The sequence below is a fragment of the Opisthocomus hoazin genome, chromosome 30 (assembly GCF_030867145.1).
Source record: "Opisthocomus hoazin isolate bOpiHoa1 chromosome 30, bOpiHoa1.hap1, whole genome shotgun sequence".
NCBI lineage: Eukaryota > Metazoa > Chordata > Aves > Opisthocomiformes > Opisthocomidae > Opisthocomus > Opisthocomus hoazin.
The window spans coordinates 1,368,932-1,396,334 of NC_134443.1; the positions used below are offsets into that span (position 1 = coordinate 1,368,932).

At 62.7% G+C, this 27,403-nt stretch overlaps 1 protein-coding gene across 1 annotated transcript; it reads right to left on the bottom strand.

Annotated features, from left to right (window-relative positions):
• LMNA (lamin A/C) lies at positions 1–27,096 on the bottom strand. The gene is made up of 12 exons (XM_075445400.1): positions 26,640–27,096; positions 6,292–6,448; positions 6,008–6,133; positions 5,741–5,911; positions 5,512–5,637; positions 5,183–5,403; positions 4,886–5,090; positions 4,663–4,770; positions 4,394–4,513; positions 4,203–4,301; positions 2,718–2,981; positions 1–1,535 (listed from the first exon to the last, which is right to left on the bottom strand). Exons 1-12 carry the CDS (start codon positions 26,987–26,989, stop codon positions 1,503–1,505), a joined length of 1,980 nt encoding a protein of 659 aa, XP_075301515.1. The 5' UTR covers positions 26,990–27,096; the 3' UTR covers positions 1–1,502.
• Between the last annotated feature and the right edge of the window lie 307 nt (positions 27,097–27,403).

Here is a 27,403-nt window from a genome sequence, read left to right on the forward strand (position 1 = left end):
TGGGAAGGGTGCGGCTGTATTGATTCTGGAAGGAAATACAGGCAGTAATACAGAAGCTTTGCAAGCACAGATACATACGCGGTCTCAGCAGATCCCGCCGGACCGGGGGGGGCTCGGGCTGGGGGCCCGATCCTGCCCCCGGGCCGCACTCGAGGCAGGGGGTGCTGTAGGCATTCCCCAATCGAAGCCAAAAGCTGAAATCTCCGTCAACCGGCTGGAGTTGGACTCTCACAACTCAAACTCCGGCGGGATGGAGGGGGGAGCTGCCGGTGCTGGACCCCAAAATCCCCCTCACTCAAACCAAAAAACTTCCTCGGTGCCCTCCTGGCAAACCAGCCCTGTCCTGCACTAAGCATCCTCGGCCTCATCCTGCCCTGAAAAGGACTCCTGAGCTCCCACCACCGGAGAAGAGCCCCGCTACCCACAGCCGAGAAAAACAGGGGTGAACCCCACTGGGTGCAGCAGCCCCCACAGAGGGGGTCCAAGGGTGTCCCCACCGGGTCCGAGCTCCGTCACCCCATCCACCAAACCCATCTGGTCCCGGGATGCGGCTCCGGTGGGTTTTCACTTCGCCTACTCCATCTCCCCTCGACGCCATGCGGGGTTGCGCGGGGCTCCCAGCCCTGCTCCGGAGCGGCCCCCGCCTCGGCTAAGGCACAACTCGGCTGCTTAAAAAAAAAAACCCCCAAAATAAAGAAAACCCCAAGGGCACGAGGTGCCTCGGATGGGCGATACAGTACGTGGAGCGATGGGAGAGCACAGAGGCGAGGGGCTGGGGAGGGGGCAACGCCCGCCCGGCCGCGGAGGGACGCGGGGCATCGCCCACGAGCTGCCGGGAGCCCCCCGCACCAGCACGGCGGTGAAACAAACCCCCCCCCGAAAAATAGAAAAAAAGAGGCGATTTCGGGTTCGGATCCAAAAAGAAAAAAACCCAAAATACGGGTGGCAAAGGCGCCGTGCGGTGCTGGAGGCAGCGACCCTCCCCGGCACGCGCCCACCGGCACAGCCGCGACAGCGTCGGGGCTGGCGGTTCGGCTTCGGCCCCGGCACCGCGGCCGATCCGGCGCAACGCGGGCGCGCGCGGCTCGGACGGGCCCGGCTTGGCTTCTCCCAGTCCTATATAAAAAGCTTTGGCAAAAAAGATATCGTCTAGAGAGCGCTTAAACTACAATCTCTTCCTGCATGGCTTTCAGTAAACGCAATTCCTCGGTGTCTTTGGCAGAAGTTTTAAAAAAATTTTTGAAGCTGAAAAGCTTTTTTTTGTTTGGTTTTTTTTTTATAGAAATAGATTTTTTTCTTTACAAAAAAAAAAATCAAAGCATCTTTTAGCATTTTTTATATATATATATATATATAAAATTCCTGCTATAGAAAACAAAAAAAAAAAAAGACAATCTTGGTTTTTAATCTCTTGTTTTTCAAGGAAAAAAACATTTTCTTTTGCTTTGGGGAAAAAAAACTAGCTCGAGACGGCCAGGAAACACAGGAATGGTGCCACGGAGTTACATGATGCTGCAGTTTTGCACAGCCTGAGCCTGGGGGGAAGAAAGAAAAAGAAGAAAATGAAAAAGAACTCAGCGTCAGCGCCCGTTTGCTCTGGCTGCAGAGGAGGCAGCAGCGCCCACGCGGGACCCTCCGGCCGCCCACGGTGCCCCCGGCCCTCGTCCGCCCTGGCCCCCGGGGTACAATAAATGCTCCCTGGCTGCGGTATTTATAGCATTGAAGTCAGAAAATTGAGAATTGGTAATGTAGGAGGGTGACAATATCGACTGATCCCAGAAGCCCAACATGGGGGGGTTGGCAGGGCCCTCTGGGGATCCCCCAGCCCAACCCCCTGCCCAAGCAGGGTCACCCAGAGCAGGGGGCACAGCACCGCGGCCAGGGGGGCTGGAATATCTCCAGAGAAGGAGACTCCACAGCCTCCCTGGGCAGCCTGGGCCAGGGCTCCGGCACCCTCAGAGGGAAGAAGTTCTTCCTCGGGTTCAGCTGGAGCTTCCTCTGCTCCAGTTTGTGCCCGTTGCCCCTTGTCCTGTCGCTGGGCACCACTGGAAAGAGCCTGGCCCCGTCCTCCTGACCCCCCCTGCAGATATTGATTGGCATTTCTAAGGTCCCCTCGCAGCCTTCTCTTCTCCAGGCTGAACAAGCCCAGCTCCCTCAGCCTCTCCTCGCAGGAGAGATGCTCCAGTCCCCTCCTCATCCTCGCAGCCCTGCGCTGGACTCTCTCCAGTAGCTCCTCATCTTTCTTGAACTGGGGAGCTCAGAACTGGACTCCCTCCAGTAGCATATATGATATTAAGGGTATTTCTATATATTATATCTCTCCAGTAGTATATATGATAGTAAGGGTATTTATATCTATTATAAATAAATATATTCAAGCGCTGAACTATCCGCGTCACCAGCGTGAATAAGGCTCGGCAGTGTGGAAGAAGCCGCGGAGGCTGAGGGACGCTCCGGGGCCGCCGAGCACGGCACGGGGTGCGGAGACGCTACGGCCACATCCTTCTCAAGCCCTTTCAGACTCTGCACTCCCTTTATCAAGAGGCTTGTGCGAGCCCGAAGGCGCCCGGGCCAAGGGGAAAAGCCGAAAGGAGGCGAGGAAAGAGAGGAAGGGACCCCCTGCCGCGCTGCCTTGTGGAGAAAGGATGAGCAGGGACAGGGTGGAGACCCGGCAGCACAGGGCCAGCCCGGCCCCGGGGTCTGGAAACGGCACGAACCTGCTTACGGGGGTTGGAGTTCCCCAGGAGGTAGGTCCTGCTGCCCACCAAGGTGTCCCCAAGGTGTCCGATGGCGCCGGAGTCGCCGACGCTGCGGTAGGTGCGGGTGACGGTCACGCTGGAAGTGGACGAGCCCGAGGAGACGGTGTTGATACCGGAGTTCGGGTTGCCCGGCTTCTCGGCCGGCTGACCGCACGTGCCGCAGACCACCGTGCGCGAGCGGAGGTTGTATTCGCCGGGGTCCCCAGAGGCAGCGCAGCTACCCTAGACGGGGAGGGGAAGGACGGACAAAACGACCTTGAGCGCCCTGCCCTGAGCACCGCGGCAGCACCGGTGTCACCCAGGAGGGCTCTTCAAGTTAATCTTCCAAGAGGGTCCGCGCTCCTCCCATCCTCTCCATCATGTCATTTCAAAATCATAAATTATTATTATATTTATAACCCCAAATTACTGGGGCTGGCACACTGCCGATGGGTGAACTGGCCCTGCTGCCCCGTCCTTGCACCCCGGGCTCTCGGCACGCAGGAGATCTCTTAATTGTGCTTCTCTTGTGCTTAGCTAAGAGCATCCTCTTCCTCGCCGCCTGGCAGAGCGCAGGCTGACTGCTTTCCAACGGGAAATTCGCTCTCGGCAAGGATTCAGCCTCCAGACGAATGGGCAGCGCTGTCTCCTCCGCCATCGATCATCCTCCATCATCGAGACCATCGATCTCCGTCTCGGCACGGCTCTCCAGCTCCAGAGGACCCCAAGGAAAGCGGGCGACGGACGGCCCGTCCCGCTCCTGTCACCCCGAGCCCCGGCCAGCGGCATCCGGCAGATTCTTCGCCAGCGTGGAGGCACAGCGTGGCGGTGACGGCATCTCTCCGCGCACGATTCCTGCGGGCATCTCGTGCGTGGGACAGATCTTTCCCCGCGGGACGGGCTGGCGGGGGCTCCTGGGCTGCAGCCAGGGATGTTTTCTTCGACGCGGGGAGAAGCGGCTGCAGCTCAGCTCCGGGCACGCTGCCTGCTCGCTGCCCGCTGCTCTTCCCGGTGCACGTTTCAGCTCCGCGAGCGGAGCGATGGGCTGAGAGCAAGGACAAAGTCACCTCTGGATTCGTTCCAGCGCCCTCGTGAAGCGCAGACGATGGAGCAGCTGCCGCGGAGAAGTGTCGTCCATCACCTTCCCACCGCCTTGTCCTCCACCTCCGAGCGATGCGCGGTCCCTGCTCAGCCTCCCGCCCGGCTCCTCCAGCCCTTTTTGTGGCAGGTCAGGGTTGCTCAGGGTTGGAGATGACTTCCAGCAAGGTCTCTAATCTTCTCCAGGTGCCAGAGCTCTGTTGGCTTCTCCCATGTGGTTGTTTCCACAGCAGCCTTCTCCCATAAGGCCTGATCCTGCGTGACGCTGAGCTGCCTCCCACCCTGACTGGGACCAGACCCGAGCTCTCCTAGCACCCCTGCTACGGACCCTCCCGGGACCAACCCCTTCGCCAGCACAGGACTCACGTGGTGATGGCGGTGGTGGATGTTCACCTCATCATCGTCCTCATCCTCATCTTCATCGTTGATGATCACGGTGCGGACCAGTTTCCGCATGGCCACCTCCTGCGGGGGAACAGCGAAGGAGTTGGGGGGGGGGTTGGTGCCTGCTGACCCCCCTGTGCCCCCCCGAGCCGGTGCTGCCGTCGGGCTCCCACCTCCCCGCTGGAGTTGATCAGGGCGGTGCGCAGGCTGTCTCCAGAGCCCCAGCTGCTCTGGGCTCTCCACACCATGTTGCTGGGGGGGGCGTGGGTCGCCCCAGCCCCCGAGGCCCAGATCTAGGGAGAAAAGCAGAGAGAAAAGCCACGTCTCAGGTCTGCGGAGCCCAGACCCCAGAAAAGCCACGTGCCGAGGAGCCTGCGCCCTTGGCTCGGCGTCACCAACGGTTGGGGACCTCGGCTGGATCCCTCGCCGGGCAGCGACTCACCGTGACCACCTGGCCAGCCTTCAGGGTGAACTTCGGGGGGAAGCGGTAGGTGATGGGGGGATCGTCTCCGTTCTGCCGCTTGATCTGCCAGTTCCCCATCGCCTGGTCCTGCGAGAGAGAGAGCAGCAACCCTGAGATCCCCCGCCCCGGTTCCTCCCAGCTTGTCCCCGTTCACCTCCTGCCCGTGGGGCGCCCCAAGGATCCTCCCCGAAGGCAAACGCACCTCGTTGGACTTGTTCCTGAGACGGACGAATTTGCCCTCCAGATCCACCTCCTCCACGCCGACGCGGCCGCTTGTCCGGGCGTGGTGGGAGAAGCTGGTCCGGCTCTCGCCATCCTCCAGCTTCCTCTTCTTGGAGGAGCCCGGGGTGGACAAGTGGCTCCGGGATGGGCCTTTGTGGGAGGAAGGGCTGGGGGACAACCTCAGTCTGGGCAGGAGAAGAAGGCGAGATGGAGTCGGTGAGGACACGAGGGCTGGGACCCGCACAGCCCACCGGCCGCAGCCCCCCGCCGTGCTCACCGCTCCTCCTCGCCCTCCAGCAGCTTGCGGTAGGCGTTGATCTCCATGTCCAGAGCCAGCTTGATGTCCAGCAGCTCCTGGTACTCATCCAGCTGCTGCTGCATGCGCGCCCGCATCTCGGCCATCTCCCGGTCCTTGTCGGAGAGCAGGCGCCGGTTGGTCTCGCGTTCCCTGGCCAGCATGTCCTCCAAATCGTGCAGCTTCGCCTCCTTGGCCGCCAACTGTGCGGGGAGAGAAGGTGAGGGCGGCTGCTCCACCTGGGGCCGTCCCCAGGAGGGGACCATCCCCGGGGAATGGACATCGGGAGGAACCCCGTGGTCCTGACCCACCTGCTTCTGCAGCTGGCTGACTTCGGAGGAGAGTGTGTCGATGCGGATGCGGGCCTGCTGCAGCTCCTCGTGGGCAGCGCCCACCATGTTGCTGTTCCTCTCGGCCGACTGCTTGGCGTTCTCCAGCTGGAGGACAAGACGGGTGGGTTCGCATCCCCAGCACCCTCCGCCCACCGGCACGCCGCGGGGCAGGGCGGGACGAGGACGGCGGCGGGCGGGTGCTGCTCACCTTCGCCCCGTAGGTCTTCTCCAGTTCGTCCTTGTAAAGCCTGATCTGGGCTTCGTGCTGGCACCGCAGCTCCTGCAAGGCTTCGGCGAGCTTGCTCTCGAACTCCCGCTGCCGCCCGTTGTCGATCTCCACCAGCCGGGTCTCGTGGCGGCGCTTGGTCTCCCGCAGCTCCTGGGGACGGGTCAGGGGACACGGTGTCACCTCGGGGTGGGATCAGCTCGGGGATGGGGACACCACACCCGGGGTGGGGGGCACGTCACGCCTCACCTCGCTGTAAATGTTCTTCTGGAATTCGAGCTCTTCCTTCAGCGTCTGCAGCCGGTTCTCGGCGTCCACGCGGCGCAGCATCTCGTCCTGCAGCTGCTTCTTGGCTTCGCCCAAGGCGCTCTCCAGCTGCGGGCAAGCGAGAAGCATCGTCCCAGCGGGCTCCGGGGGACCATCCAGGCACTGGACCCGGCGCTGGCCGGGGACCCACCACCCAGCCGTCCCCTGGCACGGAGGGGACCTGGGGGGTCCCTGGGGCAGTTGGGGACAGCCCTGCCACCACTCACCTTGGCCACCTGTGCTCTCAGGTCCCGCACTTCCGACTCCAGACTCCTCTTCTCGCCCAGGGCTGTGGAGAGCGCAGCCTCCTTGGAGTTCAGCAAAGCCTCCACGTCCTTGAGGCGCGCCTGGGCGGTCAGCAGGTCCCCTTCCTTCTTGGCGTTCCTGCAAGGCAGCGGGTGAGCGGCACGGCGGGGAGAACCCACGCGTTGCACCCTCACCCCAGGTGTCACGTCCACACCCCTCTGATGGCCACCAAAGAGTCATGATGTGGTCTCTGACACGTGGGCATCATGTCTACACCCCTCTGATGGCCACCAAAGAGTCGCAAGATGGTCCCTGGCACCCAGGCATCACATGTGCACCCCTCTGACGGCTCCCCAAGAGTCACAGGGTGGTCAACGGCCCCTCAAGAGTCATGGGGTGGACCCTGACACCCAGGCATCAAGTCCGCACCCCTCTAATGGCCCACCAACGAGTCATGGGGTGGTCCACGGCACCTAGGTATCACGTCCACACCCCTCTGATGGCCACCAAAGAGTCGCAAGGTGGTCCCCGACACCCAGGCATCACATGTGCACCCCTCTGACGGCTCCCCAAGAGTCATGGGGTGGTCAACGGCCCCCCAAGAGTCATGGGGTGGTCCCTGACACCCAGGCGTCACGTCTGCACCCCTCTGATGTCCACCAAAGCGTCACGGGGTGGTCCCTGGCACCCAGACATCACTTCCACACCCCTCTGATGGCCACCAAAGAGTTGCAGGGTGGTCCCTGGCACCCAGGCATCATGTCCACACCCCTCTGATGGCCCCCCGAGAGTCGCTGGGTGGTCTTTGGCACCCAGGCATCACTTACACAACTCTTTGACACCCCCCAAAGAGTCGCGGGTTTGTCCCCGGCACCCAGGCATCACATCCGCACCCCTCTGATGGCCACCAAAGAGTTGCGGGGTGGTCCTTGGCACGCAGGCATCATGTCTACACCCCTCTGACGTCCACCAAAGAGTCATGGGATGGTCCCCGGCACCCAGGCATCATGTCTACACCTGTCTGATGGCCACCAAAGAGTCACGGGATGGTCCCTTGCACCCAGGTAACACGTCCACACCCCTCTGATGGCCATCAAAGAGTTGCGGTGTGGTCCCCGGCACCCAGTCATCACGTCCACACCCCTCTGATGGCCCCCCGAGAGTCACAGGGTGGTCCCTGGCACCCATCCGCCCGCCCACGACCCCGGTGGGTCCCGACCAGCGCCGGTTTGGACCCGGCAGAGCAGCGAGGGCCGGGGAACGCGGGCGAGCGGGAGGTGCCCGTGGGCGCGGCACACACCCGAGGCAGGCTGCAGCCGCTAGGGGGCACTGCGGAGCAGGGCTGTGCCGGAGCGGCGCGACATGGTGGGACATGGCGCGACATGGTGGGACATGGCGCGACATGGCGAGACACAGTGCGACATGGTGGGACACGTTGTGACACGGTGCGACATGGCACAACATGGTGTGACACGGTGGGACATGGTGAGACACAGTGCGACATGGTGTGACATGGCGCGACGTGGTGGGACACGGCACGACATGGTGTGACATGGCATGACATGATGTAACATGGTGGGACATGGTGTGACATGGCGCGACATGGCACGACACGGTGAGACACGGTGCGACATGGTGTGACACGGCACAACATGGTGGGACACGGTGCGACACGGCACGATGTGGTGGGACATGGCGCAACACAGTGGGACATGGCACGACACAGCGCGTCATGGTGTGACACGGCACGACATGATGTGACATGGTGGGACATGGTGGGACATGGCATGACATGGTGTGACACGGCACGACACAGCACAACTTGGTGGGACACGGCGCAGCACGGCATGACATGGTGGGACATGGTACGACATGGTGTGACACGGTGTGATATGGTGTGACACAGTGCAACACAGCGTGACATGGTGTGATACGGCATAACATGACACAGCGTGACAGAGTGCAACGTGGCGTGACTTGGGGCAACACGCTGTGACACGGTGCGACACAGCACAACACGGCCCAACACGGTACAGCATAGCGTGACACAGCACGACATGGTGTGACCCGGCGTGATACGGCGACACAGCACGACACAGCGTGACACAGCACGACACAGTGTGACACGGCACAACACAGCACGACAGAGCATAACACGATGAAACATGGCACGACACAGCACAGCGTGGTGTGGCACGGCGTGGTGCGACGTGGTGCCGCATGGCGTGACACGGTGCAGTGCCGCGTGGCGTGACATGATGCAGCACGGCATGGTGCGGCATGGTGTGACACAGTGCAGCGTGGCGTGACACGGTACAGCACAGTGTAGCATGACATGGTGTGGCATGGTGTGGTACAGTGCGGCACAGCACAGTGCAGCATGGCATGACACCGTGCGGCACGGTGTGGTGTGGCACGGCGTGGCATGGTGCAGCATGCTGTGACATGGTGTGGCACAGTATGGTGCGGCACGGCATGGCACAGTGCAGCATGCAGTGACACGGTGCAGTGTGGTGTGACATGGTGTGGCACGCTGCGGCATGGCATGGCACAGTGCGGCGTGGCATGATACGGTGCAGGATGGTGTGACACGGTGCAGCACGGTGTAGTGTGACATGGTGCGGCGTGGCACAGTGCAGCACGGCATGGCACAGCAGAGCATGCAGTGACACGGTGCAGCACGGTGTGACACGGTGCAGCATGGCGTGACACGGTGGAGCGCGGTGCAGCGTGGCACGGTGCGGCACGGGGCTGCGCGGTGCAGCGGAGCGATGGTGCTGGAGGGCGCAGCAGCCACCCAGCCACGGCAGCAGCCGGGCAGAGACCCCCCGTGCCCCGGTGCCAGCGCCGGTGCCTGTCCCTGGGGCGGACGGGGGGCACCGGGCGATGAGCCAGGGCCGGGGGCTGCCTCGCCGGGAGCTCAGCCCCGCTGTCACTTGGGGTGACGCCGGTCTCCTGCGGCCCCAGGCCCGGCTCAGCCGCCCAGCACCGGGCTGCGGACGGGTGCACCGGGCTCCGGCACCGCTGTGCAACGCCGGAGCCACCGTGCCATCCCGTGCCTCCATTTCCCCCCTTGCTTTTCGAGCCCCCCGACCGCAGGTCACGGCCGTTCCTCGCAGCCCCGAGACAGCGCCGTGCGCCCGAGGAACCCGATCCGACCAAAACACCAAAACACGGCCTGACGCTATTTTGGTAGGGCCTATAAAAAGAACAGACCCGATGCTCTTTCCGCGGCACGCAGCGGCTGTCGGCACCAGGACGGCTCACGGCAGAGATTGCCACGCCACGTCCCTCCAAATCGGGTGTCGGACGCGTGGAGGCAGGACGGGGCCAGGCCTGGTGCCGGCTGCGGTGCCCCTCAGCCGCGGGCGAGCGCCGGCTGCGCGCCGACGCGTGGTACGCATTCCTGGGGCGGCGAGCACGCACCCGAGCCATTAGATCATGGGGAGAAATAAAACACCGGGGAGTGGCTGGCGGCACAGACGGTGGCCAGCAGGGTGAGGGAGGTTCTCCTTCCCCTCTGCTCTGCCCTGGGGAGGCCTCATCTGGGGTACTCTGTCCAGTGCTCGGCTCCCCAGTTCAAGAAGGATGAGGAGCTGCTGGAGAGAGCCCAGCGCAGGGCTGCGAGGATGAGGAGGGGACTGGAGCATCTCTGCTGCGAGGAGAGGCTGAGGGAGCTGGGCTTGTTCAGCCTGGAGAAGAGAAGGCTGAGAGGGGACCTTAGAAATGCCGATCAATATCTGCAGGGGGGGGTCAGGAGGATGGGGCCAGGCTCTTCCCAGTGGTGCCCAGCGACAGGACAAGGGGCAACGGGCACAAACTGGAGCAGAGGAAGCTCCAGCTGAACCCGAGGAAGAACTTCTTCCCTCTGAGGGTGCCGGAGCCCTGGCCCAGGCTGCCCAGGGAGGTTGTGGAGTCTCCTTCTCTGGAGATATTCCAGCCCCGCCTGGCCGCGGTGCTGTGCAGCCTGCTCTGGGTGACCCTGCTTCGGCGGGAGGGTTGGACTGGGTGACCCACAGAGGGCCCTTCCAACCCCGACCATTCCGTGCTCAGCCTGCCCCAGGATCTGGCCCCGTGGCAGGACCAGCAATGTTGGCAGCGAGACGCCGAGGAGGTTCCACTCCTCCTCGCACCCGCCCACGGGGAACGGGACCGCGGGACGAGCACTGCCCGGCGTTCCTAGGCTTGGGAAGCTCCTTTGGGGAACTCCTCGCTTGGCCGACAGCAGATTCTCCTGCGTTTCTTTCTGCTTTCTGCCCCGAGCCGGCACAGAGAAGTTGTTCCGAGGCCCCACCACGCTCGATAACCAGCGAGCCCGCTTGCCGGAGCCGGCTGCCGGAGCAACGCTCCGCCGAGTCCTTCCCGTGCAACCCACTCCTTTCATGCCAGTGACTCACAGGACAAAAATGCCATCTGGGAGCAGATCCGCAGCCTCCTCGGCTCCTTGGAAGCAACATTTGAGGCTGAGTTTTCCCATCTGGCAGCGGCTCGCCCTTGCAGCCAGCGTGGCCGCCCCAGCACTGCCGGAGGGTTTAATCCTGCTGTCCTTGACCGAGTTAACCATCCCTTCACTCCGGGAAGAGCTTGCCCTTGGCGTTTTGCTCCTGTAGCTCTTCGCTCGCCGGGCTGGCTGCAGAGACCCGGGTACAGCTGGGGGTCACAGAATCACAGAATGGTGGGGCTTGGAGGGGACCTCTGTGGGTCATCCAGTCCAACCCTCCCGCCGAAGAAGGGTCACCCACAGCAAGCTGCAGAGGACCTTGTCCAGGCGGGTCTGGAACATCTCCAGAGAAGGAGACTCCACAACCTCCCTGGGCAGCCTGGGCCAGGGCTCCGTCACCCTCAGAGGGAAGAAGTTCTTCCTCGGGTTCAGCTGGAGCTTCCTCTGCTCCAGTTTGTGCCCGTTGCCCCTTGTCCTGTCGCTGGGCACCACTGGAAAGAGCCTGGCCCCGTCCTCCTGACCCCCCCCTGCAGATACTGATCGGCATTTCTAAGGTCCCCTCTCAGCCTTCTCTTCTCCAGGCTGAACAAGCCCAGCTCCCTCAGCCTCTCCTTGCAGGAGAGATGCTCCAGTCCCCTCCTCATCCTCGCAGCCCTGCGCTGGACTCTCTCCAGTAGCTCCTCATCTTTCTTGAACTGGGTCTTTGGGCTGGGGCTCACGGCCTGGGCAGCGCCGGGCACACCCTGAAGCCACCGGCTCGTTAGGGATCACCGTTACCATTCACAAGTGAAAGACGGAGGGGAAAATGCTGATGGCTACACTTGCGTCTCCGCAGCGGTGACAGGTTCACCCTCTCCAGGGACCGGAGGCACCCAAGGCTCAGGGCAAGGCGTGGTGATGCCTAGAAAGCCCCATGGTCAATCCCAGAAGACTCGAGGACAAATCCCTCTTCCTTCAAAGCCTCCCGCGCTCAGCTCCAGGTTACACCGGCGAGGAACAGCGACGGGAGCTCGGGGCTCGCTGGCTGCCGGGCTGAGTTGGGAGCGGTTTTGCAGCAAGGAGAGGGGTGACACGAAGCCTGTCCTGTCCTTTCCTCCGGCGAGTCTGGAGGGCTGCGTGACACAGCTCTCTGGGACCTGAGCATCTCCCCCACCGTCCTTCAAACCTGGGCAGGCTGGAGAGCTGCGCGGAGAGGAACCCGATGGAGTTCAACAAGGGCAAGGGCAGGGTCCTGCACCTGGGGAGGAACAACCCCAGGCACCAGTACAGACTGGGGCTGACCTGCAGGAGAGCAGCTCTGCGGAGAGGGACTGGGAGTGCTGGGGGACGACAGGGTGACCATGAGCCAGCAGCGTGCCCTGGGTGCCCAGAAGGCCAGTGGGATCCTGGGGAGCACTGAGTGTGGCCAGCAGGTCAAGGGAGGTTCTCCTCCCCCTCTGCTCTGCCCTGGAGAGGCCCCATCTGCAGTGCTGGGTCCAGTGCTGGGCTCCCCAGTTCAAGAAAGACGAGGAGCTACTGGAGAGAGTCCAGCGCAGGGCTATGAGGATGAGGAGGGGACTGGAGCATCTCTCCTGCGAGGAGAGGCTGAGGGAGCTGGGCTTGTTCAGCCTGGAGAAGAGAAGGCTGCGAGGGGACCTTAGAAATGCTGATCAATATCTGTGGGGGGGGTCAGGAGGATGGGGCCAGGCTCTTTCCAGTGGTGCCCAGCGACAGGACAAGGGGCAACGGGCACAAACTGGAGCAGAGGAAGCTCCAGCTGAGCACGAGGAAGAATTTCTTCCCTCTGAGGGTGCCGGAGCCCTGGCCCAGGCTGCCCAGGGAGGCTGTGGAGTCTCCTTCTCTGGAGATATTCCAGACCCGCCTGGACAAGGTCCTGTGCAGCCTGCTCTGGGCGACCCTGCTTGGGCAGGGGGTTGGGCTGGGGGATCCCCAGAGGGCCCTCCCAACCCCCCCCCCATGCTGGGATTCTGGGATTCAAACCACAGCCCTGACTCCAAACCCAGCAGCCTGCAGCTCAGACCTCAGCACGCCCGCAAGCCCTCTTGCTCGCCACGGACCTCGGTGCCCACCAACCCACGCGAGCCCTTGCGACCCCCGTTCCAGCCCAGCCAGGGTTTGGGTTCTCCCCTCGCCTCCCGCTCAGTCCTGCTTTTATTTCCCTCGCAGCCTCCCGGGCTCCAGCTGGCGCTGGGCTAAAAATAAAAACTTTCATGGCAGCTGTGTCGCTCCCACTTCCCTCGGCGAGGGGACGAACAGGGACCTTCCTCCTCCTCCTACTCCTCCCCGGGGGGTTTCACTGGTCTCCCCGTCCTGCCTGTTATATCCTAAAAGATCCCAAATCCTCCGGCAGCCAAAGGGAAGCAGGGACCCACCCTGAACGGCTGTGTGCCTGGGGCCAGGGGACGTGGGCTCAGCGTCCCGCAGGATTTGATCCCCTGTGCCAGGAGAGTGGCGTGTAAAAACCAGCATCTGTCGGAGCCAACGGGAGAAAGCACAACAGGGGCACCAAATCCTTGAGCAACAAATGTCCCCAGAGAAAAAGATGGAGGGAAAAAGGGCCTCAAGACGTTTTTATTTTTAGCTTTTAAAAGCAGGAAGGAGAAGAGAGAAAAAAAAAATAAAAAAGAAAATTGCAGCTGAGCTGCCAGAAAATCCAAATGTTGGTGGAAAGTTGGACCCGGTCTGACCGCGCTCTGCACAGACACGGGAAGGAGCCTGCGAAGCGGCTGCGACGGCTGCAGCGAGGCCCGGGGCTGCAGACCCTTGGGGTGGCCGCTCCCTGCAGAAGCTTCAGGCTCAGCCCCGCAGAGCAGCACCCAGGAGCTGCTCCCGCTCTGCCCCAAAATCCCAGCCCGGAATCCCAGCAGATCCGGGCTCTCCCTCTGGAAAAGCCGAGCCGGACCCGAGCTGTCGCAGCTCACGGGAGGCGAGCAGCTCTGGGCACGCTCCCCGCCAGGCTGTGCCAACCCTCTCCGGGGAGCCAAAGCCCACGGGATGCGTTTTAGGAAAACACCCGTTGGTTTCCCACCATTACTGGGGCGCGGGGTGCTCCCGGCCGGCAGCGCCGAGCTCCGCACGCTGGGAGGGGACCCAACGGCGTGGGATGGAGCCAGTGGGGGAAACGGGCGTTCCCCTCCTTCCCTGTCTCCACGTCTCAGCCGTCCCACGCCGGACAAGGTGCCAAGTCCGGGGAGTTCACGTCCCATCTAGAAATCTTTATTTTCCCCCCCCGGGACGGTGGATTTCTGCCTCACCTCGCCGTCGGGGAGCACGGCGACAGACCAGCCCGCTCCGCCGCAAGACTGCGGAAACGCTGCCCCAGAAAAACCTTCACGACAGATTTACAGCTTGGGAAACTGAGGCATCGAGGGCTCAGGGAGGTTTTGTGATGGATCCGATCGCTGGGAGGACCCGGAAAACCTGCTCTGCCCCACCTTGGGCTTGCTGCTGCGGCACTGTGCTGCCTCCAGCACCGGGGAGCGATCCCGGGGAGCGATCCCAGGGACCATTCCCTCCACCCCAGGGATCATTCTCCACCCCAGGGACCATTCCCCCCAGCCCAGGGACCATTCCCCCCCAGCCCAGGGACCATGGCCCCCAGCCCAGGGACCATGGCCCCACTGGGCAAGCAGCCGGGACAGCATAAGGAAAGGCGGTCTTAGGAAAACCTCCATGGTGGGGCAATGGGAAAGTGGCAAAGCAGCCTCTCCCAGCTCCTGACTCATCTGTGCCGCTGTGCCTTTGCCAGATCACCAGGATAAACACGAGCCGGTCTCCTAGCAGGGGAACCGTAAATAGCCAGCGCGACGTATAGCGAGGACAACATCTGCGCGGAGCCGGCATCCTGTCGGGCACCAAAACCCCCGCCAAACGGCAGCCGAGGGATGCCAGTGCCGGCTGCGTTCAAGGATGCACGGAAACAGCCTCCACCCTTCAGCGTCAGCCGTGCCAAAGCCCCTTCCCGGTGCCAGGGTTGGGGCCGGCCATGCCGCGCGCTCCTGGCACGCTCCCGGCACGCTCGTCGCTGGGGCTGAGAGGTTTGCTCGGCTCCACGTGGCCCCAGCGGAGCGAGAGCGGCTTGTTGGCATCTCCTGCGAGCTGGGCTTCCCTCTCCTGGAACTGGGGTCTGGCCTTGCCTTGCCTCCTAGAAATGACCCCAAGCCTGCTGCTTCACTGGGAACCAGAAAAGGGCATTTCGCAGGGGCGCAGACGGACCCTCGGGTCCGGGGTTCCCAAAGTCGTAGCTGTCCCTGCCCCTCCGCACACCCCATCGCCGGAGCCTCGCTGGGAGCTGCGGGCGCACACAGAGTCCAGCGCGACCGGACCCGATGGCAGCCTCCAGGAATCGGCCGCAAACGCTCCCCACGAAAAACCATCAAGGAGCTTTTTTCCTCTCCTTTGGCTGGGTGCGCCAGAGCGAACGCCCCGCACCCACGCCCCGCAGCCTCGCCCCTCGTGACGGGCAAAAGCAATCAGGCTTCATCAGCACCGCGCCAAACCCACGCACGTGACCACAGCGTGGGACCAACGGCCCTCTTTGCTACTCAAATCCCAGAAACACGATTTCAGCGAATAAATAGCGTATTCAAAAGCCTCACGCAGCCCGTGCTGGCTGGGGAGCCCCGGTGTCACTCGCTCCCCGTACTGGGCTGTCACGCCAGTGCCGGTGACTCATCCCAGCCCTCGCCAGCGGCTGGAAATGGAAATCCCAAGTCACCGAGTGACGTCGCTGTTTGGGCTGAGTCCCCCCTGGTTACGGGAGGGCTCTGTGGTTTCGAAGGGCAGACAGTATCACCAGAGGGGTTTTATAGCTGGAAAAGGGGGTTTCGCCAGCTCCCATGCGGGAGTTGGTGGGGGAACGGACGGGACTGGGCTTTGCACTGCCCACGCTGCGCTTCTGGGGGCCCCGGGCGAGCTTCGCATCAGGCATAAACCTACGAGTCTGCGTAGAGGAGGGGCAGGACTCCTTCCCCATAGACACGTGTCCCGGCGTGGAGCGGGCAGAACAGCTTCCCAGCGGGTCTGCCGGTGCCTCGCTGCCCGCCAACCCCCCTCGCTGCCCGTGAAACCCCCTCGCTGCCCGTGAAAGCCCCTTTCACCGCTGCCTTTCATTTTTCCAGGGTGCAGCAAGCCTCAGGAGATGGACGCAAAGAGGATGCAAAGAGCCGGGAGCGAGCGAGCATCGGCTGCTGGAAGCCACCAGTGCCAGGAGCGCGCAGCCCCCGGCACCGCTCGCGGCTGAGCCTCGGGGACGACCGAGCAAAGCAAGGGCAGAACTTCCCTACGGATTCACTTCGCCACCAAAACCCTGGGTTACCTGGAAGAGGCAGGCCTCCAGGCTGGGATTACATGCCGAGTGCTACCAGTTGAAACCTGATTTGGCCAAACTGGTCCAGCCCCAGGTCTGGGCCCGGAGCTCGGCTACTTGTCTGCAGGAAAACACCCGGCCAACGGCTTTATCTACGCAGGTCCCGAGGGGATCGGCTGATCCTGGGGTTTCCAGAGAGAGGGCCGGTGCCTTGCTTGCAAAAACTGTGTTTTTCGCTGAAAAAACGTCACCAAAGACTGTAAAAACCTGAACATCTCGACCACTCGGAAAACCACGGTCAAACACGGATCGATCCCCGCTCACGAGCCCGAGCGCGGCGTGACCCAAACCCGGACGCGATGAGCGTGCCAGCTCGCCTTCCGCCGGCTTCCCGTAAAATTCTGAATTCTAAAAGACACTCGATGGCCCAGACTGAAACCATCCCAAATACAGCTCCAAGCAGTAACGTCCTCATCGGGTAAGCAGGATTCTCTACAAAAAAGACTGGAATTGTGCTGGAAATATAATTTTTTTAGACACCGCTCAAATCTGTGCGTACACCGCCTTCCACGTTACCCACTTTCGGTCTTCCGAGGACAAGGTTTGAGGAGAAGAGGCACAAGAAGAAAGCTTGTTTTTCCAAGCCGGAATTTACTAACAGTTTGCGGTGTTGTGTATACTGTCAAAGCCTGTTTATGTTTACGCTTGCGCTGTGCACACATCTGCCTTTGGGAAGAGAACAAGGAAATTCAGTCTTTGCTGTGACACTGTGAACCTTCACGATGGTGACAAGTGCAGCTTCGTGTCGTTAAGAGGACGGACAAATATTGACATCTGTCCTATGAGAAAAGGCTGAGGGAGCTGGGCTTGTTCAGCCTGGAGAAGAGAAGGCTGCGAGGGGACCTTAGAAATGCCGATCAATATCTGCGGGGGGGGGGGGGGGTCAGGAGGACGGGGCCAGACTCTTCCCAGTGGTGCCCAGCGACAGGACAAGGGGCAACGGGCACAAACTGGAGCAGAGGAAGCTCCAGCTGAACCTGAGGAAGAACTTCTTCCCTCTGAGGGTGACGGAGCCCTGGCCCAGGCTGCCCAGAGGGGCTGTGGAGTCTCCTTCTCTGGAGATATTCCAGACCCGCCTGGCCGCGGTGCTGTGCAGCCTGCTCTGGGTGACCCTGCTTGGGCAGGGGGTTGGGCTGGGGGACCCACAGAGGGCCCTGCCAACCCCGACCATGCTGGGATTCTGTGATTAAGGGACCTTGCTCAGTCTGGAGTATCTTACTCCGACACAGCAAATCCCAGTTTTTGCAATAATTGAGTTCAAACCTCATGGGAAAGTTTTGTTTGTAACTATTTTTTTCTGGCACCTCAGACGACTCCTAGCGTGGCACCTCCGCAGAAATCGCAGAGCATCGAGTTACGGCGCTGCCTCCTCCTCCTCCCGAGGAAGGAGACACGCAAAGCCCGCAGAACGCCGCCTTCAAGGCCGCAGACGACGCGCGGATTCCCCGTGTTTCCCGGGAGGGTGCGACACGGCGGAGGGAGCCTCACAGACGTAGTTCAAAACAGCGAGCCGAGTCACTCGTATCAGTCCCATCTTTGGGACCGGGGGGGGAACCAGCCGTAAGCTCGTGTTTTGCTGGGACCCAGCACTGGGGATGCGGCCAGGACTTGGGGCAGCAGGGAAGGAGCCCGGATGCAGATCCCAGCCCCGGGAGCGAGGAAACGCGGTGCCGCCATGCAAAGGTGGTGGTTGCCTCCTTTCCCCCCCCGCAGAGACGTACGGTCCGACGGCATCTCCGAACGCAAAGCTTTGTGGCCCCTAAGTGGGGGGATGGTAAGCAACAAGGAGGGTGCCCTGCTTATGGGAGCATCACTGTCCCGACCACGGCGTGGGGACGAAGCCGCGTCCCGGCCAGCGCCTGCCCCCTGCACCGATCCACGGCAGGGAACAGAGCCCCTGGGTGAGACGGGACGAGGCGGAGAGGACCCAAGAGAGGCAAAACAGGGAGCAAGCTCACGGTCTCCTTTTCCAGCAGCAGCTCACCCCATTTTCCACAAATCCGGGTACGCAAAGCTTCCGACTGGCAAAATTTGCCTGAGAAACAAAGCGGGGGATTGTCAGATCCAGCTGTCACCCGTCCTCCCGGGAACAAAAGGGTTCCCTACCCCGGCTCCGAGAGCGCAGATAAAGGCAGGCGAGGTGTTTACGCTGCCACAAGGTTTGTTTGAGGCCGGGGCGGGCTGCGCTGGAGCCACCTTGTTTGCCCGCTTCGGCTGCCGGCACGGCCAGCTCCCGGCTGCGTTGCCTCTGCCACGGCACGGCTCCGAACGCGACGCCGTCGGGGAAAATGCTGCTTGGCATAGGGATGAGCGGCAGCGAAGACCAACACCGGCGTTTTGCTGTGCTCTCCCGTCCGCAGCCGGGGCGGCAGAAGCTGCCAGCCCACCTCTGGCCGCCTTCCCTGCCAGCACGAAGCCCAGACCAGCTCGGCGCGTGCCATGGGAAATAACCACTTCCCCACCCGCACGGGCTGCGGGCGCGGCATCCCTAGAAAAGTGCAATTTAGCCCCAATTTCCACATGCACAGAGCCACCCTGCGAACGGGGCCACTGCCAGGGGCTTCAGCCTCCCCATCACCCCCCCCCCGCTCAGCCCCCACACCCTCGCCACAGGACAAGCCCCGGGCCGGCAGCTTTTGGCGCTGGAGCGACAGAGCCAAGGCCGCGTTGCAAAAAGCAGCGCCGGGCGCTAGCTGGGACACGCAGGTCTGCATGTCTGTCCTGCAAACGGGGGCTCTGCGGGCAGCGCAGCCTGCGAAAACACGACGCCAAGGAGCGGATCTGCTCTCTGCAGCGCTCTGCTCATCCCCCCCCTAAAACCCACGGCGCGAAGGCTCCGCTTCACAGAACTCTGCCTTCACAAAATCACAGAATGGTCGGGGTTGGAAGGGACCTCTGTGGGTCACCCAGTCCAACCCTCCATTGCCAAGCTCTTTTCAGTGCCAAGCTCTTTCCAGTGGTGCCCAGCGACAGGACAAGGGGCAACGGGCACAAACTGGAGCAGAGGAAGTTCCAGCTGAACATGAGGAAGAACTTCTTCCCTCGGAGGGTGACGGAGCCCCAGCCCAGGCTGCCCAGGGAGGTTGTGGAGTCTCCTTCTCTGGAGATATTCCAACCCCCCTGGCCACGGTGCTGTGCAGCCTGCTCTGGGTGACCCTGCTTGGGCAGGAGGGTTGGACTAGATGACCCACAGAGGTCCCTTCCAACCCCTACTATTCTGTGATTCCTGCTGAAGCAGGGTCACCCAGAGCAGGCTGCACAGGACCTTGTCCAGGCGGGGCTGGAATATCTCCAGAGAAGGAGACTCCACAGCCTCCCTAGGCAGCCTGGGCCAGGGCTCTGTCACCCTCAGAGGGAAGAAGTTCTTCCTCGGGTTCAGCTGGAGCTTCCTGTGCCTCAGTTTGTGCCCGTTGCCCCTTGTCCTGTTGCTGGGCACCACTGGAAAGAGCCTGGCCCCATCCTCCTGACCCCCACCCTGCAGATATTTGTAAGTACATATTAGGTCCCCTCGCAGCCTTCTCTTCATTTCTGGTGGTGCCCGCGGGGAGATGGCTGGGGGAGCGAGCGCAGCGCGGTGCCCGGTGAGGGGGACGTCCTCGCACCCCACGGATGCTGCCGGGCAGCGGGTGATCCCCGAGCACCCGTCACGCCAGGAAGGAAGGGGCAGAGGAGCGTGACTGCCGGGGGCCTCCCGAAAACGCGGCGAAGCCGCACCCTGCTCCAGCCCGAAGACGCGCAGCTGAGCCTGACTCATCTCCCCGCTCGTGCCCCAGCGCAGCCCTTCCATCCTCCTTCTCCTGCCCCGCTGCGACCTCCCTCCCTGTCCCCACGGAGGACAGGCATTAAAAAGAAACATGGCACAGAGGATTTATTGCCACCATTCACCTCCTGCTTCACCACGGGGCTGCAAAAGCTCTGTGAGCATGGCCAGGGCTGGATCCAGAGCCCTCCCCAAAGCCACCAGCGAGCCCAGAGCTCTGCCCGACCACCACACTGCAAGGAGAGGGGGACAAGTGGCTCTTCCCAGTGGGGACTGGGAGTTGCCATGGGGCAGTTGGGCACCCCCAGTGCTGGAAAACAGCTGGGTGCCCATGAGCACCAGGGCCAAGTCTCCTCGGCGCTACCACCCCTCCGAAGCCCAGACGTTACACATCCATGTCAAGAGCTTGAACTGCTTTTGGGCTCACACCACTCAGAGCTGAGGCTTTAACGGAGAAAGCGTGGCCCGAAGTTGTTATTAAATCCAACCCCAACAAATTGGCACCACCAAGCTCGGCCTCCAGCAGCAGGGAGACGCCGAGCTTCGCTTGGCTGGGGTCACTGAGCCAGGCGGCAGGAGGACGAGGATGTCAAAAGCAGGAGCCAGAGCAAGTGGCGGGAGGTGGCTTTAGTCCAAGAGGGTTGAGAGACCTCCGCTATCAGAAACCCTCTCCTGCGAGGTGCTTCTGAGCCACTCGCAGCCCCGACGCAAAAATGCCAAGGTTTCTCAAGAGCCACTGTTTGTTCCTAACCCTGGTTCCACCACCGCTTCGCAGGGACACGGCACTGACACCTGCAATTGTACAGCCCTGTAATTAAACAACATACAGTAATCAAGCAGCGGGGCATTCGCTGTGCACGCTGCCCGGGCCGTTGGGGAACTTTGTCCCCATTGCTATCGCACATCCTGGCTCTAAACATGTGAAAGCAGCAATCAAGCATCACAGCTGGCGACAACTCGAAGGACAACCCCAGCCACACACCCTTCACCTTCATCGGGGAAAGGAAATTGGTTTACGATCGGCAGCCGGCTGTGCTGACTCAGCATCGTGCAGGAACAGAGGTGTCCTGACCCCAGTTTGGTTTTTGTGGCATCTCGGTTCAACGCGCTTCGTTCATCCGCTTCCACCCGCTCCAGGTCCCCTTCACCCCCACCCTCCAACGCCCCTCACGCACCGAAACGCGGCTTCCCCGGCACGGCCGAGAGCCAGGCTGCGGCACGGTGGCCGCTGCCACCAGGGTTGCAGCTGCCACCGCAGCCGGCGGGGCGAGGGGACCCTGCCAGCCCCTCGCAGTTGTTCAGCGTCACACTGGGGCTATTCAGCCCTCGGCAAGGAGGGGAAGGGAGCGGAGGCAGGTGGGCACCCAGTCCCGACACCCCGGTGAGGGGCTGCGGGTGACGGACGGCGGCTGCGGGGGTTTCACATGGCACCGGCCTCAGCTGTTTGGGAACACGCCGAGCAGCAGAACAGGGTCAGCAAACGGCCTGGCAAAGAGAGCAGGACGGGGAAACGGGTGGCAGGACAGCAGGAGACGATTCCCAGCTCTATCCCGGGACAGCCCATCCCAAATCCATCGGGCTCACGCTTGCCGGGGGCTCCTCCATGCCCACCCTGATTTTGGCCACGACCAGGGGGAGAGCTCCAGTGGCTTCCTCGCATCCTGGCTGCCAGAATCACAGAGTCACAGAATCACAGAATAGTAGGGGTTGGCAGGGACCTCTGTGGGTCATCTAGTCCAACCCCCCTGCCCAAGCAGGGTCACCTACAGCAGGCTGCACAGGACCTTGTCCAGGCGGGTCTTGAATATCTCCAGAGAAGGAGACTCCACAACCTCCCTGGGCAGCCTGTTCCAGTGCTCCGTCATCCTCAGAGGGAAGAAGTTCTTCCTCGTGTTCAGACGGAACTTCCTGTGCCTCAGTTTGTGCCCATTGCCCCTTGTCCTGTCACTGGGCACCACTGGAAAGAGCCTGGCCCCGTCCTCCTGACCCCCCCCTGCAGATATTTGTAGGCATTTCTAAGGTCCCCTCACAGCCTTCTCTTCTCCAGGCTGAACAAGCCCAGCTCCCTCAGCCTCTCCTCGTAGGGGAGATGCTCCAGTCCCCTCACCATCCTTGTAGCCCTCCGCTGGGCTCTCTCCAGTAGCTGGGAAGGGACCTGCTGCTCCCAAAGGGCACAAATTTATCAAAATAAGGAGCTAGCGGCAGCTCGGTGTGCCCCACCCCGGCCACGCAGCCCTCTTCGCATGCCTGTGCCGACGCCGCGCCGGCAAAGGCTCTCGCTTCTGCTGGGAAGCCGAAGTGTTAACGGGATTCAGAGCGACGTGCGTGAGGCTGAAAAACCCTTGTGGCAGCCAGCGTGGCCGGGGCAGGCTGGGACGCGCCGCGTTAGGCGCTGTGCCGGTGACGGATGCCGTCCCACCCCAAAAACCAGCCCACGAAGAGAACTTCTCGCTTGCTTCTCTTCAATCCCGCACCTCTGAGGTCAAGGTCCTTAACCTGCCAGGGGGGATCCTATTGCCATGAAAATGTTTAATTCGAGGGGATTTCCTCTCGCTCCACTCATCGCCGGCAACACGCAGCACGGCGAGGGGACGGCCCAGCCCGGGGTAACCGAAGACGCAGCCAGCGGCGAGAGCAGAGCCACGAAACGAAAGCGCTGGAGCCTGTTCCTCCGCCTGAGATAACCCTGCTCGGGAAGCTGGGAAAAAGAGGGGCTGGGTGTCTGCGCAGCGAAGAAATAACCCCGCACAGAAGGAGCCAGGGGCGAACGAAAGCCTCAGCATCGAAGCTTTTGCCCAGCCATCCCGAGCTGCCGGGTTTGGATGTCAGGGGAAAATAACTCAGTCCGGAGCGGTGTGTTTAATGGGGTCCTCGAGGGGCACGGGGGGTCCTGGACCACCCCCAGCTCCGCGTCGCCCGCTCCCCAAAGCATCACCCGGCTGCACAAGCTGTTCTTTGTTTGCTCCAAAAGGGCAAAGCCTCCTCCAAGCCAAACCGTTCCTTCCCTGGCAAGGCTCCTACGAGACGGAGCAGGGGAAACAGCCCGGGATTCTGAGGTTTCTCCCCCACGCAAAATGTTCCAGCACAAGCACATGGCTGCTGAAGGCGGCAGAGGCAGCGCCCAGCCCTGCGGCGAGGAGGCTTTTTTCCTCCTCCCTTTTCCTTTTTTTTTTCCCCCCTCTCCAGTAAATGGGTCCCTTTACCTCTTCTTCCCTGGAAGGTTATTGCTGAACCCAGGACAGGGCAAAATCCACCTGGGACGGGGCAGGGTTGGGGGATTCACCCCAGCCCTCCCAGCACCCTCGCCGCTGCCTCCTTTGCCCTGGCCTTGAACGAGCTTCCCCCCCCCGGCAACAACCTTTGGAAAACAGGAGATTTTTCCTCATTAGGGCCAGGGATGATAAGCAGGGCCAGGGAGGGACAAGGCACTGCCAAGGCACCGGCTTAATCAGGTTAGGGGCTGCAATCCAGGAAGCCATCGCTCATCAACCCCGCTGCTAACGAGGGCCTGGTTCCTGTTTCGGAGGAGGGAGCCGGCCGCAGCACAGCCACCCCTTGCCCACAGGACCGGGGCACCGAGAACCCCCCCCCAGAGCTCCTCTTTTGGGGATGGAGGTACCCACGGGCTGTGTCCACACACCCCTGCCTGGGGGATCCGGACAAGGTGGATCCGCAGCGGAGCAAGGCGAGGGCTGTGGCTCCCGTTTTCACCCCGTGGGTCAGCAGCCAGCTCATGGAGACGGAGCGATGGGCAGGACCGGGGTGCAGAGCATCGCTCCGCAGCAGCCCGGTGCCGTGCCAGAGCCCGTGCCCCCCAAAACCACCTGCCTGCCCCTCCTCGGGGATCGCAGGTCACAGACACCGGGGATGGGGACATGCCAGCCCGGCCCTGGCTCTCCCCATGGGCTGGGAGGTGACGATGCCAGCACCCTGAGTCACCAGCCACCCTCACCGCACCCTTTGCTTCACCTCAAAGGTGGCTCCGGCACAGCCAGCGGCCACGCAGAGCTCGGGAGCTGCCGGAAAAGCCCAGGGACCGGGGACACGCGTGGCATAGGGCCAGGCAGCAGGGCCCGGAGGGGGTCCCTTATCCACAGGGATGAGGGTCCCCAAGGATGGGCGCTTTGGGAAACCCCTCCTGGACCGGCATCGAAAGCAGCCGAACAGGCAGGGGGAAGGGTCCAGCCCCAAGGGACGAGCAGTGGGGCAGGAGAGGGGGGGGCAGGAGGCACAGGGCAGGCAGCTGCCTGCACCGCTCGCCCCAGCCCGGCCAGACCCTCTCCACCCACGCAGCTCTTGCGCCAGCGTGTCGGTAGCTGGTGAGACCGGTCTCCCCCACCCCAGACAGAGCACCCAGCTCCTCTCTCCCTCCCGGGGTGGGCCCAGCACCCGCTGACTCCACCAGCACCGGGCACCGTGCCCGCAGCCAGACACGCCATGACCGGACCCCCCCCCCCCAGCTCTCCCTTCTGCGCAGGCGAGACAACCCGGGCCGCGGGCAGCGGCGATGCTGCGGGTGCCGATAACGCGGCCCCGGATCCGCCTGCCTCGTGGGAGATACCCGGTGCTTCCCCGGGGCGGGCGGCGAGGGGAGCAGAGGGCTGTCGGGTTATTTATTAGCCGAGCAAAGCGTCCCGGCACCGAGGCTGGCGAAACCACCGGGGACAAGGTGCTGACCCAGGGGCTCGGGGTGGGCAGGCAGAGCCGGCAGGACCGGTATCTCCCTGCCGAGCCGGAGAGCAGAGCGACGCCCGCACGGTCTGCCCGGCCACGACACCGGCACACGGGTCCTTCCCGACCCGTCCGCGGGGCCGGGCTCGCGGCCGCCCCGTTCCCCCACGCCGAGGGATTCGGGGCTGCCCGGCCAAGCTGCGCCCGAGGAGCGACATCGGAGCCTGGGAGCTGACGCGTGGCCCTCTCCGAGCCGCTCTGCCCCATCGAGGGGGTGCCCAGCGACGCGAGACGAGCTGCAGGCGCTGTGCTGGGATTCTGGGGGTTGGAAAGCGGCCCCGACACCACCGCCCAAGGACGCCGGGACACGCCGGAGGCAGGAATGAACAGCACCGGCTTCCACCTCGCAAACCGTGACTCAGAGACGACTCAACACACGGAAACACCTCTCTCCCTCAGAAACCACGCTCACCGCCCGTTCTCCGAAAACGGCGGCGCGAAACCCCACCGCAACCTGCCCCCAAACCGAGAGCCGCTCTTCGGGAACCCCCTCGAGTCAAAGCTCTTTTTCAGGGGAACCATCAGCATTGGGGAACAAGCACAGTAAGCTCCAGGAGCGCAGCCCGTCGCAGGAAAAAAGCTCAACATGTTATTTTTTTCTTTGCAGGAACCGCTCTGCGGCACAGCCAGCTCCGGGCTGAGCACGCAGCTCTCAGCCAGGGACGGCTGCAGGCCGGGCATTTTTTCCAGCCCTCGAAAGATCGCGGCCAAGATAGTTCTGGGTTTGCATCAGGCAGCAAAAGCCTTTCGACAGCTCGGCTCCTCGTCTCGCCCGCTCCCGGATCCTGGGGATCTGGCAAGCCGGGATCTGCCTCGCAGCGACCAGGACGAGCGAAGCCGCCTTATCTAAGGACAGAGCACGGGAAATAGAAAGCTAAATATGAAACGCCGCACGCTTTCAACGACAGCTGTAAATGGCTGCACATTCACTCCCTTCCCAGTAGGCAGAATATTTATGGCGTCTTCCGAGGAAGTTAATTTTAGCCTCATTTGGTCCAGACTCAAAACAAGACAGCCAGAGTAAGAGGCAAAAAGATGAAACGGAGGGAGAGGGGGTTATCCCGCCACTGCCCAGCCCCGAGCCAACGCTGGCGATGGAAAGGGACCCGTGTGCTCCTTCCATGGAGCTGGGCACGTCCGGGCTGTGATGCCAACGCCGCACGGGCTGGCAGAGCCCCAGGGAAGCCCCGCAACCGGTCCCTGCCCGGCCAGCGTCGTGACACCGGCGTGACCCACGTCCCCAGGGGACCCGCGCTGGGCATCTGCCACCGTCCCGAGGAGGGGAGGGCAGAGGCACCCGATGGCGGCAGGGAGGTGGCAACAGGGTGGGCATTTCTGCTGTCAGGAAGGGAAAGATATAAACCAGATGGGAAGGGGCCGGGGGATTTGAGCCTCAGAGCAGACCCAGAGCACGTCACCCAGAGCCAGCCGATAGGAAAGGGGTGCTGGTGTCACCCAAGCACCGCTTGCCCCAAAGCGGGGGACCCCACAGAGCGGGAACAGCTCGGCACAGGGAGGGTTAAGGCAAACAAAACCCGAGCAGGTTCTTTAACCGGTGCCAAAGACAGCAGAGGAAAATAGGACGAGCAGGCGAGATCTGTGGGCAGGACGGAGCCAGCTGGCTGGCACCGCTTCCCGGTCTGCGCCGGAGCGCGGTTAGGAATAGCTCCAGGATGACGAAGGCGGAGGGGCCGCCAGCCCAGCATCCCGCATCGCACAGACCCTGCCCGCGAGCCCGGGGCACGTCACTCGCCCCAGCCCCGAGCTCTCATGGCCCTGCTCCCAGATTCCCCCCCTCCAAGGGCATCCCGGCCAAAGATGGCGCTTGGAGGGAGAACGGGAATGCCGGGAGAGCTTCCCTCCTCTCTCGGTCCCTGCCACGGACACTCCTGTCCCAGCCGGGTCACGGGTTTCCCCTCTCCGTGCCTCCTCCAGGTTGCTCCTTCCTCCCTCCCTCCCGGCTCCCTGCCAAGCGTGACGACAGTGACAGTCCCACCACGGTCCCCCCCCCCGTCCCCGGGGCACTCACCGGGCTTTCAGCTCCTTGTGCTCCTCCTGGACTTTGCTGAGCTCCAGCTGCAGCCGAGCTCTCTCCTTGGCCACCGAATCCAAGGTCTTGCGGGCATCTGCCAGCTCCGACTCGTAGGCGGCCTTGATGCCCGAGACCTCGCGGCTCACCACCTCCTCCGACTCGGTGATGCGGAGCCGCAAGCCGGCGTTCTCCAGCTCCAGCGAGCGCACCTTGTCGATGTAGACGGCCAAGCGGTCATTGAGCTCCTGCAGGTCCTCCTTCTCCTGCAAGCGGGTGATGCGGGTCGGGGACAAGGGGGTCCCCGAAGCCCCGCTACGGGTGCCTCTCTTCTGCGAAGGCGTCGCCATGGGCTCCGGCGTCAAGGCGAAGGACACGGCACAGGTCACGGCTCGGCGTCCCACGCCACCCACCCAGCTGTCTCGGCTGCTCCCGGCTGTCTGAGCGACTCGCTTATATCCCAGCTGGGCTCTGCACCGGGAGGAGGAGCTGCGAGGAGGAGGAGGGTGGAGTTACCAGAGACCTGGGTGGAGACAACCCACTTGCATCAGTCAAGGGCTTTGCTTGGGAAAGGCTGGAAAAGCATCCCTGGGAAAAGGGGGGGGCTCGGGAGAGCGGCTCCAGGGAGTGTGGCCCAGGGTGACCCCTCCTTTCCCAGTGCAGCTCCCCCAGCTGAGGCTGGATTTTAAGTCTGGGGGGACCTGGCAAGGGCAAAGTGCCCCCCGAGAGGGGCTGCAGCAATGGGGTGCAGCCAGGCACCCCCA

What these genes read in the sequence shown, in the direction of transcription:
- LMNA (XM_075445400.1), bottom strand. Translation starts at nt 26,989, where the DNA reads ATGGCGACGCCTTCGCAGAAGAGAGGCACCCGTAGCGGGGCTTCGGGG. An exon ending in TCAGGAACAAGTCCAACGAG is followed by an intron (nt 4,771 to 4,885) that starts GTGCGTTTGCCT and finishes TCTCTCTCGCAG; the next exon opens with GACCAGGCGATGGGGAACTG. An exon ending in AGGCTGGCCAGGTGGTCACG is followed by an intron (nt 4,514 to 4,662) that starts GTGAGTCGCTGC and finishes TTTTCTCCCTAG; the next exon opens with ATCTGGGCCTCGGGGGCTGG.